The sequence below is a fragment of the Rattus norvegicus genome, chromosome 17, assembly GCF_036323735.1.
Source record: "Rattus norvegicus strain BN/NHsdMcwi chromosome 17, GRCr8, whole genome shotgun sequence".
Lineage (NCBI taxonomy): Eukaryota > Metazoa > Chordata > Mammalia > Rodentia > Muridae > Rattus > Rattus norvegicus.
In genome coordinates this window covers 81502921-81523570 of record NC_086035.1, presented here as the reverse complement: position 1 = coordinate 81523570, position 20650 = coordinate 81502921, and the positions used below count along the sequence as shown (strand labels likewise).

General features: G+C 42.3%; 1 protein-coding gene across 5 annotated transcripts in view; it reads left to right on the top strand.

Moving 5' to 3' along the window:
• Window positions 1-12831, top strand: part of Trdmt1 (tRNA aspartic acid methyltransferase 1) — a 43297-nt gene extending 30466 nt beyond the window's left edge. For 3 of the 5 annotated variants that reach the window (XM_063276251.1, XM_063276249.1, XM_063276252.1), the window contains one exon: window positions 1975-4468. In XM_063276251.1, coding sequence (XP_063132321.1) covers window positions 1975-2075 — 101 coding nt within the window. In that variant the 3' untranslated portion in view covers window positions 2076-4468. Of the gene's footprint in view, window positions 1-1974; window positions 4469-9548 lie in introns of those variants that run through there. The other 2 variants (XM_063276250.1, NM_001031643.1) reach the window with 2 other exon arrangements.
• Window positions 12832-20650: the final 7819 nt, after the last annotated feature.

Sequence of the window (20650 nt, the reverse complement as noted above, 5' to 3'; positions counted from 1 at the left end):
TACATAATTGCCTCATCACTTAACTTAGTCTTTAATATCAGAATAAAACAAAATTCTGTTTCTAAACTCACTTTTCCCTTAGTGTCATCCTAATATCACTGAGGGCCCTTCCCTAGGACTGTGTAAAGGGCTGTCTAGAAACGCATTCGTACTCCTGGTTATTGGGAATAATAGTCTTTATAGTCTTTGATATTAGTAGTGTGCTCGCCTGGGGGTTATTATCTGTGGATATAAGATTTACAGTCGTGCCTAACTGCAGCTGACAGCTTTCTTACAGTAACTACTGCTATCTCACTGCAGTCCACACAGAGCGTAGTGTTGGGGCAGCAGCAGTCCTAATGGTCCTCCATTACAAACGTGTGGAAGTGTGTACTCTAAATGCTCCTTCATTATTTCCTTTATCTTATTGGGTAATCTTCTTCACTTGTTAAATGTGACTAAATCAGACAGGAGAAAATCTGTTTATGGAAGCAAACTATGAAAACCAGCTCTATACAGAACATATAAAGAACTCTTACAACTTAACAAAAAGAAAATAAGCCAATTCAAAAATGTGAGGGCCCGGAGGGATGGCTGAGCAGTTGAGAGCCCTGGCCGCTCTTCCAGAGGACTTGGGTTCAATTCCCAGACCTACCTGGCAGCTCACAACTGCCTGTAACTCCAGATCCAGAGGACCTGGCACACTCACAGAGGCACACTCACAGAGGCAAGCATACAGGCCAACAAAACAAAACATCACTGCACATATAAATAAATACTTTTTAAAAATTGAAAATGATTTGAATATGTATTTCTTGAAAGACAGGCAAATAGCTAATAAACACATGAAGAGAATGCTTAACATCACTAGTGATTAGAGAAATATAAGTGAAACATTGCTTCATATCCACCAGAGTGAAGTACAATCGTGTAAAAAAAAGTAAAATAGTGTAAAATAGTGTAAAAAATCTTTGCAAACATTAAATGTAGTATATGACTCGGCAGTTTTACCTCCAGATAATTATCCAAGTAAAAAACTTCATAATGTGTATATATTATTCTGTATAATATTCCAAAGTGAAAACAACTCAAAGGTTTACCAACTAGGATGGATAAGTAAAATATGTTTTATCTATTAAAAATATCATTCAGTAATAAAAAATAAGCCCTAGAGCTTGCTGTAATGTGAGTGAACCTTAAAACATGATGATGTAAGAAGGCGGACATAAGTGTGTCACCTGATCCCGTGTATATGACGTTAGAGTGGCCAAATCTGCATCAAGGTGGGCGGAGAGAAAGGACAGGGAGCAACTGGTGTTGGGACTAGAGGTTTTAGGGTTTTGTTGTTGTTTTGTTTGTTTACCTTTGTTTTTTTATTTTATTTTGAAGTAATAAAAATGAAGGTGTTTGTGAATTCCATCCTAAAATGCATGAGCCATACATTTTTAAAGGGTAGATTCTGTGGGATGTAAATTACCGCACTATAAAGGTAAAAGAGACTACCAAGAAAAAAGAGTAGCAACCATTTTCCCAAGGGTATTGCCACAAGTGTTTCTGTAAGCTACTAGTACATGTTGGCATCAACCATACTCCGACATCATGTGACATGATTGCGCTATGCAGCCTCTCATTGTATTAGCGTTATAGAATGGTACGAGACAGCATTTTGGTCTCCCAGTTCTCATTTGTTAGTAAAACTTCATGGTCATATTGGCAATAGCCGTCTTTTGTGTTTTAATAATAAGTATACCCTTCTGAGAAGTGTGTCCTTAGGCAGTTTCATCAGTGTGAGCATCAAAGAATATGTGTACATAACCACAACCACAGTGTCCGAGGTGATACGTTGTGTAGGCCTCCATTACACAGAGGGCCTTCGTCGACCGTGAGGGCATGAGTTTATGTGTAAAATAAGCACTGTGCTTTTACTAAAGGAGTCTTCTGTGTCTGAAGCTGGGACCGTAAGTGATTGTCCTGTACATGCCACCTCTTTTCTAGGGTTTCCTGAGAAGACAACGGTGAAGCAGCGTTACCGGCTGCTCGGCAACAGCCTCAACGTGCATGTCGTCTCAAAGCTCCTTACAGTCCTGTGTGAGTGAGAGACGTGGGAGAGCCGCTGAGGCGTCAGAGTATGCCTCTAATTCTAGACAGTCATCCCAAAATTCTATCTTGAATTAATTCTTATAAAACTCAACTAAATTATTTTAGTTGCGTTTTAGCGGGTAATTCAGAGGGAACTTAAATGTGCATATCTTATTGTTTCCTTAAATTTATATTACTGTATCTGACAAACTTCACATTGCTGTTTTTGCTTTATGGGCAAATATTTTTTATAAAGCTTTAAACATGTACATTAAATATTTTATATTTTGCTATAAACAAATTTAAGAATGTTTGAATTTTTGTATGTATATTAGTACTTTATAAAGTATAACATGAATAGTATGGTCCTTAGAAAATTATTTTTGTATGTTAATTTAAAAATTGTTTTATATAACGTGGAGAAACTAACTGGATGTAGACCTGGAAGCTTCATCCCTTCTGCTAGCTTTCACACTGCTGTTCATGCTGCTGCAAGCAAATGTAGCCATTGTTCTTAACTTGCTATGAACTGCTACAGTAGTGACTGTCCTGCTAAGATATGCCCGTGAGGGTCATGGGAATGGCCAACTGCTCTGTGATTTAAGACCAGATCAATGAGATAGAATTCATACCTGGCCCTGCTATCTGGTTCAAAGACCTGTGGCTGGATAGGTCATGGGCCCTAGCGGCTAATCTACTAGTATTCTGTTAAATGGGCATTGCATTAAATGATTTCTGGTGGTTTATTCTTCTACCATAGATTAGTGTTTCCCTCAACATTCACCAGGTAAGCCTTTTGCAGTAGATGGCAATTCAGAAGGCCAGAGAACGGAGACTGCTGCGGGCTCAGCCCTAAGTGGGACATGTCTGTCACTCTCCTCCCTACCGAGGCTTAGAGATCAGTGCAGAGGAGGGAGCAAAAGCACTGTAAAGCCACAAGTGGTAGATGACATTAGGAAGACACTTTCCATATAGCAGGACGACTGTCATGTGGACTCATAGCTAGGTGACAGCATGCAATGAGCTTGAATCCCAGACAGGATCTCGGCATGGAGCAGGGTAGACTGGGTACTAAGTCACACCCCTAGCTGAGAGGCTACCGGCATTTGGTAGCTTCTAGGAGAGAAAGAGTCAGATTCCTTTGAAGGCGTGATTCCTTATATGTGGAGCACCCCCGGGGTAGGCTTATAGTCAAGAAGAGTTGAGCAACACAGATTGGACTGGACTTTTTTTTAAGAGGACACAAAGTTGGGTGGATAGGGGAAGGAGTGTGAATACAATCCAAATAAATTGTATAATATTCTCAAAGAATATTATTTAAAAAATTAGAAATTGTTTCATGACTCTTAATATAATACTCTTTTTGTTAATTTATCTACCTTTTTAGACAAATGTATATATTTTAAACCAAATTGTCATCATCCAACATGGACATCAGTCTGGAGAATGTATTAGAAAAAAATGCTCATAAATTCTTAATCAAGTCTTTGAAAAATGCAGGTGACTTTTTTTGAGACAGGTTTCACTGGGTAGCCCTGGGTGGCCTGGACTATCTAATCCAGTCTGGCTTCTAACTGAGGGATGTGTCTGCCCCAACCTCCGGTGTGCTAGCTAGAATTAAAGGCCAGCAGTACTAAACCTGGCTTCCTTGTTAATCTGAAGATAAAACTTCATTGTCCTACCTTCATTTCACATCCTTCCTTTTAGTTTGCTATTACCAGGGTGCTTTTGCTTTGTCAGCCTGGGGGTTAAATGTGTCTGTTGTTACAGTCTAAGGAATATGGCACAGCCTATGTGGCAGTAGGGGTAAGGAAACCGTGCTGCTATTTCTGTATGGTGCTACCCCATCCTTTATAGTACCGACTCTGAACTTACCTTTTTCTCTGTGCAATCATGGCATCAGTAAAGAACGGATAAATAAAGTGTGTTGGAGACATATACTAGAATACCAGCAGTACTACCTGGAATGGTTTTATGATATGTGCCATGACCAGGAGGAGCCTTGCCGATCATGAAAAGACAAGAGTGGTTTCTTTCCACTAGGAGTCAAGTTCATATAGACAGTAAGGAGGGCAGTGTTTGCAGGGCTTGGGAGGAGGGGATGAGGAAGTCAGTGTTTAGCAGGTACAGAGTTTCTGTTTGCGAACATGAGAAAGTCCTGAGGGTAGGAGGCATTGCTGGTTGGACATGGTGAATGTGCTTAGTGCCACCAAACTGTACACTTAAAGTCTATTAAGTGGCTAATTTTATATTATGTAGATTATACTGGAATTAAAAAAATTACTTCTGAACTCAGGTAAATATGGGTATATCGAAGCTATAAGCTATGTATGTATCCACAGTCACTGTCTACATTTGTATGTGTTTTTAAAGATGAACCTCATTAAAATCTCATAATTATAATCTGAAATCATTGTGGTGCCGGTTCATGTAGGTTATCTTTACTGCTGAAAAATTCTTACCAAGAAAACAGTTTATGGTTTGGCTGTATTACCATTGTGTTGTAATTATAAGGTCCAGTGTCCAATTGAACAGTATTATACTAAGCTTGGTTAGAGTTTCTTTGGTGGGTCTGGGGAGCATTTGCTTATAAATTGGGAAGCACAATATGGCTTTATAAGCTTTAAGGGGCTGGAGAGGTGGCCCAGCAGTTACAGCGTCCACTGTTCTTTCCAGGGACCGGCGTTTGATTCCTACCCCGTACGTGCTGTGCTGCATAATTCTAAGGTGCTTATTCCTTGCCGCAATTTTGGTGCTTTACAGGCCCCCAGCTAATGTATAGATGCAAAATTAATACAAACAGGACAATTTATGTCGGAAAATAACCTCGGAGCGAAGCCTGGGCCATCGTTAGCGGCGGTAAAGTCCGAGGATAGAAGGGAGGGAGCGAGTCACCTCCTCCTACAGAGCTGGCTGGCCTTCTCCGGAGGACCTAGCACATTGAGTTCTGGCTGTGAAACCACAGCTACAACTGCTCTGGCCTGGCAGAGCGAGCAGATACTTGCAGCTGCCAGCTCGCTCGCTCGCTCGCTCGCTCGCTCGCTCGCTCTCCTCGACAGCTTGAGCCTTTGACAGAAGTTCACAGTTGAAATAATAAATGACGGAGAGTTACCCAGTGCTAAAACTACCAGGATAAGCTGTTGTTTGGAATGATCCACTTCCTCCTCCTTCCTCCTTAGTTTCCTCCCTCCCTCACTTCGTTTTTGAAGCAGTGTCTCCTGTAGTTAAAACTAACCCCAAGCTTGCAATGTAGTTGAGAGTGGCCTCGAACTTCTGATCCTTCCAGCTATGCTCCCAAATGCTGGGATTACAAGGTAAGTGAAACCATGCCTGGCTTCTGTGGTGTGGAGGCTGCGCCTGGCTGATAGCATGAATATGAGGGGAACATGACCCAGAGAAGTGCACCCCGGACCAATTGGCTTTTTAAAGAGGTATTTGATGGAGAAGCTTTTCAGCTACTCTAACAGCCTGCACCCCTGCTAAGCACCCATATAACGATGCGTGGTGCCAAGCCCAATGCAGACTACGCTGGTTGCATAGTTAGAGGGTAGGGTTCTTAAAAATAAATTACATCCTGTCTTTGGCTTAAATGCCAGCATCATTCAGATCAACATCTTAGCTAAGGGGATTCTGAGGAGGAAGAAATGACACCAAGGAGAATTAAAACTGGTTTCGTTTTGTTAGCTTAGCACAGGATAAAGGAGACGTCATGTTGGGCCAGCAGCACATGTGCGCTAAGCGATGCCTTTGCAGGTGAGTTGTTTCTCCGTCCAAACCAAAGGGTCTCTGCTTACTAGTTTGTCTGGATAACATCATTCTGTAGAGTCAGAGGTTTCTACAAGCCAAGTCACAACAAGGCTCCAGTTCTGAGCTCACATCAACTTTTTAAATGTGCTTTCCTGGGTTCCTTAAGTTGTTGGGCAGAACCCTAACTTGTGCTGGTGTGGTTGTACCTTAATGACAGAGTGTGAGGTCTAAATCTGCATGAAAAAGCGAAGGCAGTGGGACACAGAGAGAAGAGTTTACATGCACTCGCTCTTCCCTGGGAGCTGTTTTAACCACGCAACTTGTTGAAGTGCCACTGTGGTCGGCTTGGCTCGGCTTGAGTTGACCGCGAGTCGCAGTTTCTGGAAGCCTGGAATCACACTAGTTTGGATTATTTCTAAAGACGTAGCCTTCAGGCCCCTTGACCACTTGAACCTTTCTGGTAGCATTTACTGCCTTTGTGCACCACAGACGATCATCATGTCAGCCCAACAAGAATTTCTCCTGCTCTGATTATTTTTCCTCATTCGTCAACTCTGCTAGCATGTGCCTGTAAGTCGTCATCTGTAAGAACACTTCGCATGGTTTACTAGAGGACAGTAAACATCTAGATATTTTCCAACTTCAGCATCTAACAGCTAACTGCTTGCCACCATGTTTCCTGTCTTTCTATTTGCCATTAAAATGTCGATGTTCCTAATAAAAATATTTTCCCCGAGTGTTTCTATTTCTTTGCTACTTGAAGGACATTTTACTGTAGGATATGTGTGCTCTTCTAGATATATAATCATGATCCAAACTGTCAGTTTACCCTAGTTAATTTACCTCAAGAATTAAAATATTCAGCTGGGCATGGTGGCACACACCTTTAATCCCAGCACTAGAAAGACAGATGGATCTGTGCGTCCCCTGCCAGCATGGTCTACACAATGAGTTCCAGGACAGCCAGGGCTAGGTAGAGAGACCCTGTCTCAAAGGAAAAAATTAAAATATCCTTTAAGTACACTACACAGACCTATAAAATAACTATTTGAAGAATCTCTAAGACCTTAGTGTTCCTGTCACCTGGAGGTAAAGATACTTTCTTCAAGAAATCCTGTTGGAGGTCACATTTGCTCTTAAGGGGGAATCTACACAAACCCTCAAAGAGGATTCCTGATAAAAAGCTGAGCATAGTCACCTGCAAGAGGATCCCTGTCCTTAGAGCCTCCACAAAGGCCCTGGAGAAGAGTCGAGGCAATGCTCAGTAGTGTCTAAGCAGGACTTGACCCATACCTGAGGGAGAGTTCAGCATCCCAGCCTACTGTAACAGAGAAATTCCTTAGAGACTATCAGATAATTTTTAGGGTTTCGGCAAATAATAAGATATTTAGAATTTTAAATTAATTCATGCATGCATATTAACTAGATATAATTAGTTTTTGTTATTTTGTTTATTTCATCTATGCAATTGTAAAATTCAAAAATATAACATTTATACTAAGTATTGATTAATGAGATTCTTAGAAAATTAGATTGAATTCTAGTATTCGGTTGACCAGTACTAAAATGAACTTACTCAGAAATAATTTGGTCTTTTGGAAAATCGCTTATAAGCTTTGGGTATTATATCTAGCTTGGCTGTTTTTGTTCTGTTGTTGAGGCATTCTTTAGTGTCTCTTGACTATTAAGGTTCTCCCTCCCCGTTGCTGGTAAGAAAAGACATTCTTAAGGAGTATATGCTGGATATTTTTCTCTGTTTCGTTGTTTGTTTTTTGTTTATTCTTAACTCATGGGTCATTTCTGAGATTTTCTACTCATTTTTGGACCTTAGTTAAGTCCTGAAGCCACAGAAAGCAAGATAGGCTCGACAGTACTGCATGGTAACACCCCACTCAGGCACAGCCTATGTTAAGGTGTGCATGAATTCTCCAGGAGAGTGGGTTTCGCTGTGATATTTTCTTACACATAAAAGTACTATACTTCTGTCCCCCTGCTGAACATTACTCTCTTTTGTTCCTCTTAACTTTACATGTATTTGCTCAAGAAACACAGGCTTGTGAGAAAGCTGTTTTGCCTTCTCTCTTCTACCATAGCCTCTGAGTCTTCCTTTAGTTTCTGAAATTCCATATCATGTGTATTTATTGTGTGTGTATGTGTGTTCTCAAGTGCATATACATGCCATGGCATGCATATAAGAATCAGAGGACAGCTTGCAGGAGTCTGCTCTCTCTCTCTCTCTGCCATGTGGGTCCTAAGGATTGAATTTAGGACATGACCCTTGGTATCTGAGTCATCTCTGACCCTGAGTCTTACGTTCAGCTACATTCTCAAATACAGCATGACTGTTTCCTAAAGCTTCAAAAATCTTATTTTCCCTATAAATAGAAGTGTAGACCATTTTACAAAAAGTAGGAGAGAGGCTGCTTTCCTATAGGACTCTCTTTTAGCGTTACACAGTTGCCATGCCTTTGTTTGCACACACATGGTTTCCTGTGTACTCACTCTGCCTTTGGAGGCATCTGCTCTAACTGGGAGGGCTTGAAACTGAGTGGATGTGGTTGTTTAGCTGGGTTGGCTCTATAATCAAATGAGATCACCTAGACGGGTTGAGGCGGAGAGAGGGGCAGGTCTGGAGCTGCACTCTTAGCTGTCCTTGAAGATTTCAGCTACCTTGGTTGTCAAAGCCATTTGTTTCTCAGAAATTCTTAGCCATCCTTAAACTTCTCCTCCTTACTCATGACAACTCAGATGAGTCCCGATCAGCTGTTTGGAGAATCTTTGTGCTGGCATTTTTCAACTGGGATGGGTTGCTGTCACATCGAATTTAGCAACAAACAAAACCAAACATTTTCACTTTAAATTTGTTTTCATGACTTCAACAGTTTTCCTAAGCCTCCCACATTTAAACCCTACATACCAAGGTCCCGGTCACTTTTTTTTTTTTTTTTTTTTTTTTTTTTTGCCACTAGGTATCCCATCCATCAGCTTCTGTAAAAATGTGCCTTTCAAGGACAACTGCGTCTGATGAACAGTGATGTTTTATACTTTAGAGAGTATAAACCACCATTAGATTGAGAGTAAAGACTTGTGTGAGTGGCGTATGTATGTGCATAAATCAATATCGAGTATCTTAGTCACTCTATATCTTAACTTTTGAGACAAGATTTCTCAGTGAACTTGGAGCTCAGCATCTTCACTGGAGCTGGGAGAGGGAGCTGGGAGGGAGCCCAGGGATGTCTGCCTGTTCCTACCCACTCCCCAGCACTGAGATCACAGGCACACATGCTGGGTTTTTATGTGTGTGGTGAGGATGTGAACTCAGGTCGCTGTGCTTATGCATTAAACACTTTATTCACTCAGCCATCTTAGCTTACAGTGAAGAGGTTTTAACACTCACCCCCCAACTATTTACCTAGTAGTACTGTCATATAGAAAGCACTCAAATGTTTGTTGAATGGATGCATACAGTGGCCATCGTGGAATTGGAATCAAAGCTACAGAGAGAGCATCAAAAAATGAAGTTCAAACTTGAAGTCACTCTCCTAAGAGCTGTTTGGCTGTTTCTGTTTTGTCTTTAGGTAGCTACATTTACTTAAATGCGCAACACATGATCATAAACTAACTCCCGGGATGTGCTTTTGGCTTAGGAAATATGTACAGATAGGAACAAGTCTGAAAATACTGTGTTTTGATTTCTAGGCTCCACCAGAGAACACAAATGTATTCCTTTGTTTTTCCCTCAGCACAATTTTAAACTCTGTGAAAATATGGTTCTATAATAAGACAAGAACTGGTGGAACTCCACAGATGGAAAGAGAAGCAGAAGCTGGCGAAGGTTCCCATGGCTAGAGGAACAACGGTTACAAGATGTCTCCTGACCTCTCTACCACACAGAAAAGAGGTGATTCAGTGTTAGCGGTCTCCATCATACATCGCAGAAACAGAAAACGGACAGGGAAGGCTATTCCTGCTCCACATAGAAGTGCCTCTTGTTCATAACACCAACTCAGTGGCAACATCTGCCTGCCACGTGTCCAAGTCCTATGGAGAAGGATCCAAGCACAGGCTCCACCTCCCTCAGGTTCCGACACCTTCTCAGGGGCATCATTCAGTGCTACAGTCAAGGGAATCAACCTGCAGAGGGGCTTCACCCAGGAAGTCTCCCTCACTGTGGTCATACACTCTGGCCTATCAGAGTTACCAGGTTAGCCTGGCCCAAGGAACATGATGTTTTCACTTAAAACAATAGCATCAATGGACCATTAAGACCCCAGCAGGACCAGAATAACAGCTTAAAAATGTAAACTAAGACCTCTGACGGGAATATAAGCAGACCAATCCCCTGCCAAAATAAAAAATTAAAGTGGGACCCATATGGATGGGGGTGTAAGCCTGTAAATGCAACCCCGTGGAGGCTGAGTCAGGAGGATTGCAGGTTTGAGGCTAGCCTGGCCTACAAAGTAATTTCTAGACTACCCTGGGTCATAGTAAGAGCTTGTCTTAAAATTACCACAATAACATAGGGTCCGGAGTCTCATTGTGTATAATAATCTGGTCACCTGTCATACCAGAACAAGGACAATCACAGTTTGAATAAGAAAGGCATGACAATAGCAGGACATATCAGATACTGACAAAGCTAATTCAGTTTCAGCTTCATTTACAGGCTGATGTAATGGACTGCAATCCCCCAGGCCCTAGACATGTTTGCTAGAGGACAAAGGCTGTTTCTTACCCAGTTCTGCACTCATGGCACCTCTCTTGGCTGCAGCCAGTGGATGCCTAATAAAGAATCGTCCGGTTACCTGACTTGAATATGAATGGGCTGAGTATCATCATTATAAATTCTTTCATGACTTCAAGGAAGTGTTTTAATAATTCTATTAGTCAACCAACACAGTAGGAACAAGCTAATGTCATTGGGGAAAGTATTTAATGCCAGAATTGTGTATAGCTCTTAAGGTATTGTTTATGACCCTTCTAAAACACAGTCTAGGGACTGTTGACCAAGCCTGATTTAGCAGTACTTCTGTAATAAATATAGACCAAGCCACCATAAAGAAAACATCCAAAGGGGCAAAGGCTTTGTTTTATATAGATCTTAGACTAATGATACTGGAAAAGACTTAGAGGTGAGGTCATTCCATCCTTCTTCCTGCCCTCAATGACAACACTTTAAATCTTCCCATGGGTCCGTGCTGCACTTCAATTAACAAATCCCCTAGCAATGACAGGCCTTTGGAAAGCATCAGCCTTGTTAAGTCGCCCCCGTCATAAATCACACAGGTCTCACAAAGCTTCCTCTAAGATAAAGGTGCCTCTGTGTGCCACTTTTATTTGTGTCTTCCTAATTAAAATCACAAGAGGTCTGAGGAGTGCGAGGGACCCGAGAAATTGATCCCTCCATAGGGAGACTCTCACGCACTTGCCTCCTGTCATCAAACGATGTTTGCTAAAAGTGTGCTTTACACTCTCTGAAAAAAACCCACATTGATTGTAAGTGTTTCCTCCACTGTGTGTTGCCTTCATTCACTCATCCACAGTGGAGCCTGGGTGCAGGCATCTTCAACTATAGTACAAATAGCGCCTAATGTCACGCCACTGTCCTGTCCAGAGATCCTGAGCCATCAACAAGTAAAAAGCTAATTCTGTCCTTTTAAGTTGATACTCAAACTTTACTCTCTTCCCTTCCCTCTCACATTAGAAAATTTTGGGTTATTCTTGTAACTGGTTTGGGCAGGATTTTAATTGTTTAAAAAAACAAAACCTTGATAAAGCAGAAGTTTCTCAAATCCTCAATAATGTGTAACAATCTTCTTGCTAGGGACCGCCCCTGCCGATGCTGAGTTAGTCACATGTAACATTCACCTGTGCTGCCTTTTCCTTCTCCCCGGAGACAATTGCAGTAACTATAGTAAGAGGCGTGGAGAACAGACCACGCTGTATTAAAAAATCTCAACTCAGGAGGGAATTGTTCATTTTCTAGGTAATAATGTGCTTCCCGGGAAGTAAGCAAGTGAATGATGTTAAGCTAAATACTTTGCGATAATTATTTCATAGTGTCTTCCATGGAAAATGAAGACAGCAGATCAATGTTGTGTTGCCATGAAATGTTGTTAAAAACAAAGCATAAACCAAGTACAGTGGCATATGTAAATGCAGAGTTTCTTAAAGTTTTCTTTTTATTTATGTGTGGACACATGTGTCTACATGTGTGTCTGTATGTATCCGAGTATCCACACTGTCCAGAAGAGACCCTTTAGATTCCCTGAATTTGGAGTTTTAGGTGGTTGTCAGCCTTACAACCTGAATGCTGGGATTTGAACCCAGGTCCTTTGGACGAGCAGTAAGAGGTCTTAGTTGCTCAGCCATCTCTCCAGCCCCGTAAACGTGGTGGTAAAGTAATACAATAACCCTAAAAAGAGAATGGCTTTTAAAGCCTAAAAGGGATCATTCTAGTAATAAGTATTGTATTTGTATGACTACATTTTTGGTTATTTCTAATATTTGATTTAAACTGATGTGCAAATGGACTAAAAGGCACCAAAGCCAGACTGAAGAGATCGAAGTTAATAGCAATTATCCTTGGACTGTCAGAGTCTCGTCAGCAGCTTCAAGACACCTTTCCATCTCAACCACTTTTTGGTTTTGTGGCTTCCACATAGACGCAGCTCTCAGGTAAACGTGTCCGACTGCAACAAATGTCGCGTAAGGACTGAGGCATCCACACTACTCCAGAAGCTCCTTGTTACACCAAGAGGTTTAACCAATGGTCTCCAACCTGGCACTCCGATATGCCCTCTTTTCATATCTTCTTTACCCACTTTTCTCTAAAGACAACACAGCTGGTCCAGTTGAACAGTGTTTTCTTAGTCTTCACATGCTTGGCTTTGGCCATCTTTCCCTGGTAGAAGCCCATTGTTTTCCTAACAGCCTGCCGGAGCACAGTCTGGCCCACGTTGTCATGTCTGTCTACGTAATGTTCCTTCACAATCGCACCACAGATTTGCCCAGTCACTTTAAGCCAAAGAAGGCCATAAAGTTTACCTTGTTGATGACTTCCCTTATAACTGAGGGCTTTAAATATAAGCAACAAGTATCTGTTATGACTGTAAGAAAAAGGAATTTCTACAATGCTCATATCTAGTGAGCCTGGGGCTATAAAATAGCAGTCGTCAAAAACGTGCTGATGTGCTTGTTAGGTAAGTTCTCAGACTGGGGAGAAAGGAATCAGAAAGGTCTGTACACTTTGTAGTGCAATATCCAATAAGCCTTGATTCTGGTAGCAAATTGTAAGAATTCTTTTTTTTTCCTTGCAGGAAGTGAAAGCTCAAGGGAAGATGCCTTGAAATTTGATATTTGAGGTTCCCATAAAATTACTACCTTGCCCTGCGATAAGCTGCGTGGTTATACCAGTTCCCATGTACACAGAGATAGTCTGATCTCCAGTATCCTAAGCTGAAAGTGATGTGCTCAGAAAAGGTTTAATGGGCCCTGGAGAACAAGTCCCACAGGAGACAGATCCAGACAAGGCAGCAAAGAGAAGACAAAGAACTTAGGACTGAGTATTCACAGGAAACAAAAGAAATTGTCAGAAATTGGTTCTTGCTTTTTTTAAATTAATAGAAGATGCTAATTCTATCAACAATAAGTTATGAAATTAAAAGATTTAGGGTCATGAGAAGAAAAAATGCTTTCTTAGCAAGTAGAGCCACAGAAAGCAAAGAGGTGGGTTTGCAAAAATCTTTGAAGAGTAAGAAAAACGGAAATATAAGTACGGTTACTCACCCGTCATAGTCTCTCTCACACACACACACACACACACACACACACACACACGATCATGAATGGGGATGTCTCTAGAGGGAAAATTGTGATTCAGTGGACCCACAGTAGAAACAGATGTTTGAGCCTGAGTTGGGCCTGACTGGCACATCTGGAATAAGAAGGTTCTGGTCTAGTCCACTTCCGGTGTTTCCTATGCCCACGTTAGGCGAGTGGCGGGAAAACTGGAGTAAGGCAGTTGAGTGCTGCATGGTCCTAGGGTCTCTGCTTCTTGATTGAATCTTCCCTCTCATAATCTTTCCCTGATTCTAAAAAGCGACACCCTATCCTCCTAATTCCTCAAGTAAGAAACATGGGTGTTACCACTCTTGATACTTGAAGGACTATGAAGTATGTCTTTTTTCCCAGCAGATATTATTGCTAAAATATCTTTCCCTCTATTTCCCATCAGCTGGTGCACTGCCATAGCCAGGGCCTCCTCGAGCCAAGTCTCTTTTCCTGGGCTCCAGTCCCCTGGATCTCAGACTTCTCTAAGCAGAGATGCTTGTAAAACTTAAATATGGTTGTGTTCATCTCTTACCTGGAAAACTATTATAATTATCCATCATTTAAAGAGCTAGGATCATTAAATGGCAATTAAAGATTCTTCCTTTGGCCTTGTAGGGCACCAATGGGAGGAGAAGCCCTTGGACCCCCCAGTGTAGGGGAATGTCAGGGCAGGGAGGAGGGTGTTGTTTGGGGAAGAGAACACCCTTATAGAAGAAGGGGAGGGGGAGAGGATAGGGGGCTTATGAACGGGAAACCGGGAAAGGGAATAACATTTGAAATGTAAATGCAGAATATCCAATTTAAAAAAAGAAAAAAGAATCTTCCTGACCTGACTTCCCGTCCATTTTCTAAATCTCATCAGACACTCACACATTTTCTGAAAGCTCCGGTAGTTCTCCTGGAAGCTTTGCTCCCCCATTTCTCTCTCTGCATCTTCCAACCCCAAGACTTAGCCTGAAGAAGTACTTAATGTGTGGGCTCTGGCTCAGGTCACATCGCCCCACATAGGTATCATTCCATCACATCACCACTGTGTTCCAATAATGTTCGTGGATTCTTTCCCCCTCTGTCTCTGTGTCTCTCTCTGTCTCTGTGTGTCTCTCTGTCTCTGTGTGTCTCTCTGTCTCTGTGTGACTCTCTGTCTCTGTGTGTCTCTTGTCTCTGTGTGTCTCTGTCTCTGTGCCTCTCTGTGTCTCTGTCTCTGTGTCTCTCTCTCTTCTCTGTGTGTCTCTGTCTTTGTGTCTCTCTGTGTTTCTGTCTATGTGCCTCTCTCTGTCTCTGTGTGTCTCTTGTCTCTGTGTGTCTCTTGTCTCTGTGTGTCTCTTGTCTCTGTGTGTCTCTGTCTCTGTGCCTCTCTGTGTCTCTGTCTCTGTGTCTCTCTCTCTTCTCTGTGTGTCTCTGTCTTTGTGTCTCTCTGTGTTTCTGTCTATGTGCCTCTCTCTGTCTCTGTGTCTCTCTCTGTCTCTGTGTGTCTCTCTGTCTCTGTGTCTCTCTCTGTCTCTGTGTGTCTCTCTGTCTCTGTGTCTCTCTGCATCTCTGTCTCTGTGTATCTCTCCGTCTCTGTGTGTCTTTGTCTCTGGGTGTCTCTGTCTCTGTGTCTGTGTGTGTGTGTGTCTCTATCTCTGTGTGTCTGTGTGTGTGTGTGTGTGTGTGTGTGTGTGTATCTGTGGGTGATGTTACAATGGCCTTTTCTAACCCCAAACCCCCATCCTGTGAAGTTCTTGAGCACCGATATTTACTTTCATGTACACTCTTGATGACCGTAGGATTTTCATTCATAAAAGGTGAAGATACAAAGTGGAGGCAGTATTAAGAATTTAGAATATAAAAGGAGATGGACTGGTGTCACAGAAAAAAGATCATTGTGCCAGGATCTTGGAAAAGTTCGAGAGCAGAGAAAAGAGAGTCACGCAGATTATTAACACTATACCCGGGGAAGAGGGAGTGGAGTGAGACATCTGCAGGAAAGGCTGTGCTACTTATACCCTGAGAAGGGGAGACCAGAGGTGGGACGAGGAACAGAGGTGAAGAAACCGCGCATGGTTGATTTATTAGTGATGCATGGACCATTCGGAAGGAGAGCAGCTCCCACCGTCGGTCCATAAAGTGGCTCGTGTCTGCAGCAAAAGGAAATACATCTGCCTGTACTCGGCTGAAGCAGAAGAATAAAGAAAGCAAACGAAGGCCAGACAGTGTAACAAACACCATTAGGAGCTTTGTCAGGCCTAATAGGTTTATTTCAGTGAACTGAACACGTGTTTGAGGGCATTCTTGGGTGGCGTAGGCAACATATTTCACATCTGGGTCCTTTCCCCAGTAGCAGCTCCTAGAACAAACCCTCCTTATTCAGGGACTCAGCTGCCACGCCCCATGAAAGCTCCACTCTGTCCTGGTTACGGTCTCCTGTTCGGTCCGACTGCTCTCGGAGACATTTGGATTCAAGTTAATCTTGTGCTCTATCTCCTCGGGTGGCCTTGTGATTTGCTTCCCGGATCCGCCCTGCCTTGTTTTCAGACAGCAGTTGACCTTTGCCCTCTACTCCTATCTCGGGTTCGGCTATCCTCGTCCCTCGGAGTCCACGGGGAATGATTCCATTCTGGAATCTTCCTTCTGTAAGTGTGGAGATCACACACTCCTACTTGCACCTAGTGGTTTCTTACAGTAACATGGGGACCGCTGCGAGCTCTGTATTTTGCTGTTGGTTTTCGAGTCCCTTGTTTTACTTGCAGGAACGCGAACCCGAGGGAGGTGGGGGATGAGCTACATTGTTTATGGACACATGACCCCACAGCAACACTGCACACGTAGTGAGCAGTCCCTACACACCAGAAATTAAATGTGCCGTGGCTTTCCAGGTCCCTTAAGCGCTGAGATCCTTTTTCTCCTATGTAGAGACACAGCAGAGAAATGAGAAGGGACCATGGACCTGGATTCTAACTCCAAGAACCCGGACTTTTCCTATCATGTGTGTGGTTTGCTCTAGAGGCTAGTCTTTGGAGGAACAAGACTTCCCCTCATACTTTGTAGCTTTGAGAAGGTAGGTGTAGCCTTTCAGTAAGTGCACTGTGGATTAGGGAGTAGACAGGAGCTCTCTTAGTCAAAGCTGGGATTTCATGGTGATGGATTGTTTGGGGAGAAGAGGAGGCTCTTCTGAATGTCCCTCACGATAAAATGATTTCATCTGTGCTGAAGAAACTCTGCATTACAGCAAGATGACGGAATGAGTGATGATGTCCCAGAATGAGCTATTGCTTTTCACACTGATTCCAGAAACACTAGAAGCACACGGTCTGTCTTGTCTATCGATCCGAGGAAAAGCTGACCCAGTGAGCCGGATGTAGAATTCCCCAGCTCCATATCAGAGGTCAGTCAGACCTTGGGAGGATTTGCCTAGTTTTTTTTTTTTTCCTAACACAAAAGATTATTAAGAATCACAGACCTAGGGTGGAATTAGAGTAAGGATTTTACTTTGTTGAATAACAAGCACATTATTAAAACAGGGAAGATGGGGGTTGGGGATTTAGCTCAGTGGTAGAGCGCTTGCCTAGGAAGCGCAAGGCCCTGGGTTCGGTCCCCAGCTCCAAAAAAAAAAAAGAACCAAAAAAAAAAAAAAAACAAAACAGGGAAGATGCTATAAAAAGAACTGTTTATTAAGACAACACCGGAGACATTTGCACTAGACAGATCTGCTGAGTCAGGGGTGTTTAGGAAAAGCATAATCGAGAAAAAGGTTTGTTCAGCCCTTAGAGAGTCTGAACCCTCCTCCATTCAGGAAAATACCAGCCTATCTTATCACTGTGTAAACCTACCAAATAGTTTCCATTGTCAAACTTCCCTCTTATCTCCCTGCCAGTGGTTAAATTGTCAAAGGCTGGGTCACTGTGTGACATTGATCTGTTATTTTTTATGAGAGAGCGAGTAGGTGTTTTTCGTAGATGCAGACAGCAGTATTTTATATCCCTCTTTGTTATGGTGACTGGAGGTTTCAATGACACTGTCTCCCACAGGCTCCCGTATTGGAACACTCACTCCTCAGTTGCTGTCACTGTTTGGAGAGGTTTAGGACATGTAGCCTTGTTGGGGAGAATACTGGAGGCAGGAATTGAGAGTTTGAAGATTGACGATTGTCATGTCCTCTCTCTCTGCTCGCAGTTTGAGTTGTGAACTCTGGACCTGTTGTTCCTACTTCCTCGCCCGCTGGGCTGCCATATTTCCTCATCATGGTAGTGATCAACATTTATCCCCATGGACCCACAAGCAAACCCTCCCTTCCATAAGTCGCCTTTGTTGTGGTTTATCTCGACAGTAGAAAGCAAACCAATACGGCGGTATTTAAAAATGTGTGACAAAAAATATAGCTTATACTCATAAGAGGTCGTGTGTTTTAAGCATGCGGTTCTAGAAGTCATACAAATAAGGTATCAAATCTTTATCATAAATGGTCCCTCGAGCTTTCATATTGACGATGTGAACCTTGGACAGATCTTAATTAGTATCTATTAAATATAACTTTGGCTTCTGAAATAGTATCATCTGGAATCATTTACTATATAGTCCTTTTTTTTCATTTATAGCTTGTTACTTGAAAAGTACATATATATATATATATATATATATATATATATATATATATATATATATATATATATATAAATTGGCTGTCCAATAACAAACAGTTAGCCCGGGAAAATCTACACACACATGAAACATTACAAGAAGAGCAAGAGGACTCCGAGGCGGGGATTGTAGCAACAGCATAAATCATCCCCACTCCTCTGGTCCCATCTCTAGAAATTTTATTTTTCTCTTTTACCGAACAAAACAAAACAAAGCTTTGACTTTTCAACCTTCCTGCTTCTCTTTTTCTCTCATTATTCTTCATTATTCACAACTTCCCGAGGATTTGGGGGTGAACCAACCAAAGCCCAAATGTGGAAATATTCCACTGTTAAAAAAGTGTCAGGTTCTAGGAGTTTTAGAAAAGCTTTAGTCAGGGGTTGGGGATTTAGTTCAGTGGTAGAGCGCTTGCCTAGCAAGCGTAAGACCCTGGGTTCGGTCTCCAGCTCCGAAAAAAAAAAAAAAGAAAAAAGAAAAGCTTTAGTCCTATGTGACCTTGGGTCCAGCAAAATGGTGAATTGCAAATTTGTATTAATCAAACTTCAAAACATTTATGTTCAGCCTCAAATACTATTCGTTATATATTTTATCTCTCTGTTTGAAAAGATTCTTATTTGTTACATTATATATATGTATATATATGCAGATATGTGAATGTGTATGTGTATTCACACAGGCTAGGGCTGTGAGAACTCTGGGGAGCTGGAGTTCCAGACAGTTCCGAGCTAAGTGATGTGGGTGCTGAGAATGGAAAGCTGGTCCTTTGGAAGAACAGTGCCTGCTTCTAACCACTGAGCCATCTCCCCAGCACATGGCCCCACCTCTGCCCCTTACAACGAACAACCCAGCCTGTCACTAGGTCATTTCAGCAGCAGCTCAGAAGAAAATCAAATTGAAATATATCTTCTTTGGTTCGTGTTAGTTGAATTATAGGGGCCAAAGAGAACAGGAAAAAAACAGTGTCACATTTATCCATTATATCAAGCTGTGCAGCTATATTTGAGAAATTAAGATTTTTTTAAAAAAAATTTAACTGGCAGTGCAAACTTTTTCAAATACTGTCATTTTAAAAGCCAACAAATTGGGGTTGGGGATTTAGCTCAGTGGTAGAGCGCTTGCCTAGCAAGCGCAAGGCCCTGGGTTCGGTCCCCAGCTCCGAAAAAAAGAAAAAAGAAAAATAAAAAAGGCCAACAAATTGAGATGAAAAACACTCTTTTTTTTTTTTTGATGACTTGCTTATTTATTTATTTATTTATTTATTTATTTATTCGGTGTGTGTGTGTGTGTCTTTGAGAGAGAGAGAGAGAGAGAGAGAGAGAGAGAGAGAGAGAGAGATCAAGAACCCTAGATCTTTGCAATTTAGGGTATTTCCCAAGTGGAGGGGAAGGAGGAAACAGAAGGACGGATATAAAAATCAACACGCCGTCAGAGCTGACTCTTTTCCAGAAACCTCTAGAAGACGGGCTACTCTTCCAGTCAATCCAGGTAGTTGCGGCTCCCTTGAGCTCCTGTGGACTTGCACAAAGCTTATGTTGAGCCAGAGCTCTGGGATGGGCCTTAAGCAGCTTTCTGGGGAAGAAGTCGTGTGCTGATATTGGTGGTTACCCGTTAGGCTTGTAGAACCTGGAGTTATGCCCCTCGGGATTTCTCTTGGGCTCAGGTAGCCTCTCTCTACCGTGTGCACCATCTGCAGATGGGAGAAACTTGGATTAACTATAGCTCCAGGGTAAAAGTCATTGGGAAGTATACATAACCACCTTTTAATTTTGTAGTTTAGTGGCAGTAAGTCCACGATACTCCTACTTCGGCTGTGACAGCTGTCGCTCATCAGAGCCTTTTATCTTTCCCGTGTGGATCTCCACAAGCATTAAACAGGGAGCCCTCATTCTGCACTCCAGCCTGGGGGAGGGGCATCGCATCACCATTCTCTTTTTCTCTATCAGTGAGTCAAACTCATCCCGGCACCTCATGTAAGCAGAATCTTAGACGGTGGTTTTCTTTTGGTTTATTTTATCCACATTGTAGTGTGTGTTGATTTTTTTTTTTCATGGCTGAAAACATTCTATTGTAAATTGGGCGTGGCAGTGTGAACCTGTAATCCCAGCCCTGGAGAACTGGAAGCAGAGGGGACATAAACTACACTTGATCTTAGCTAAAAGGCGGAGAAGCGATGGATCATAACCTTAAAGCCGGCATAGCCTACACGACTACAATAAATTGAATCAAAATCCCACAGCCAGTGCGTACCTGTTTTAACTGAGTCACCCATGACACTTGGGCTGATTCTGCCTTTGCCTATTGTGAGTTCTACTGCTGTGAGCATTGCCGTGCAGGTGGATTTCTGAGTTTTCAATGATCATAGACATGAACGGGAAGTAAGATTACTGGATCAGAT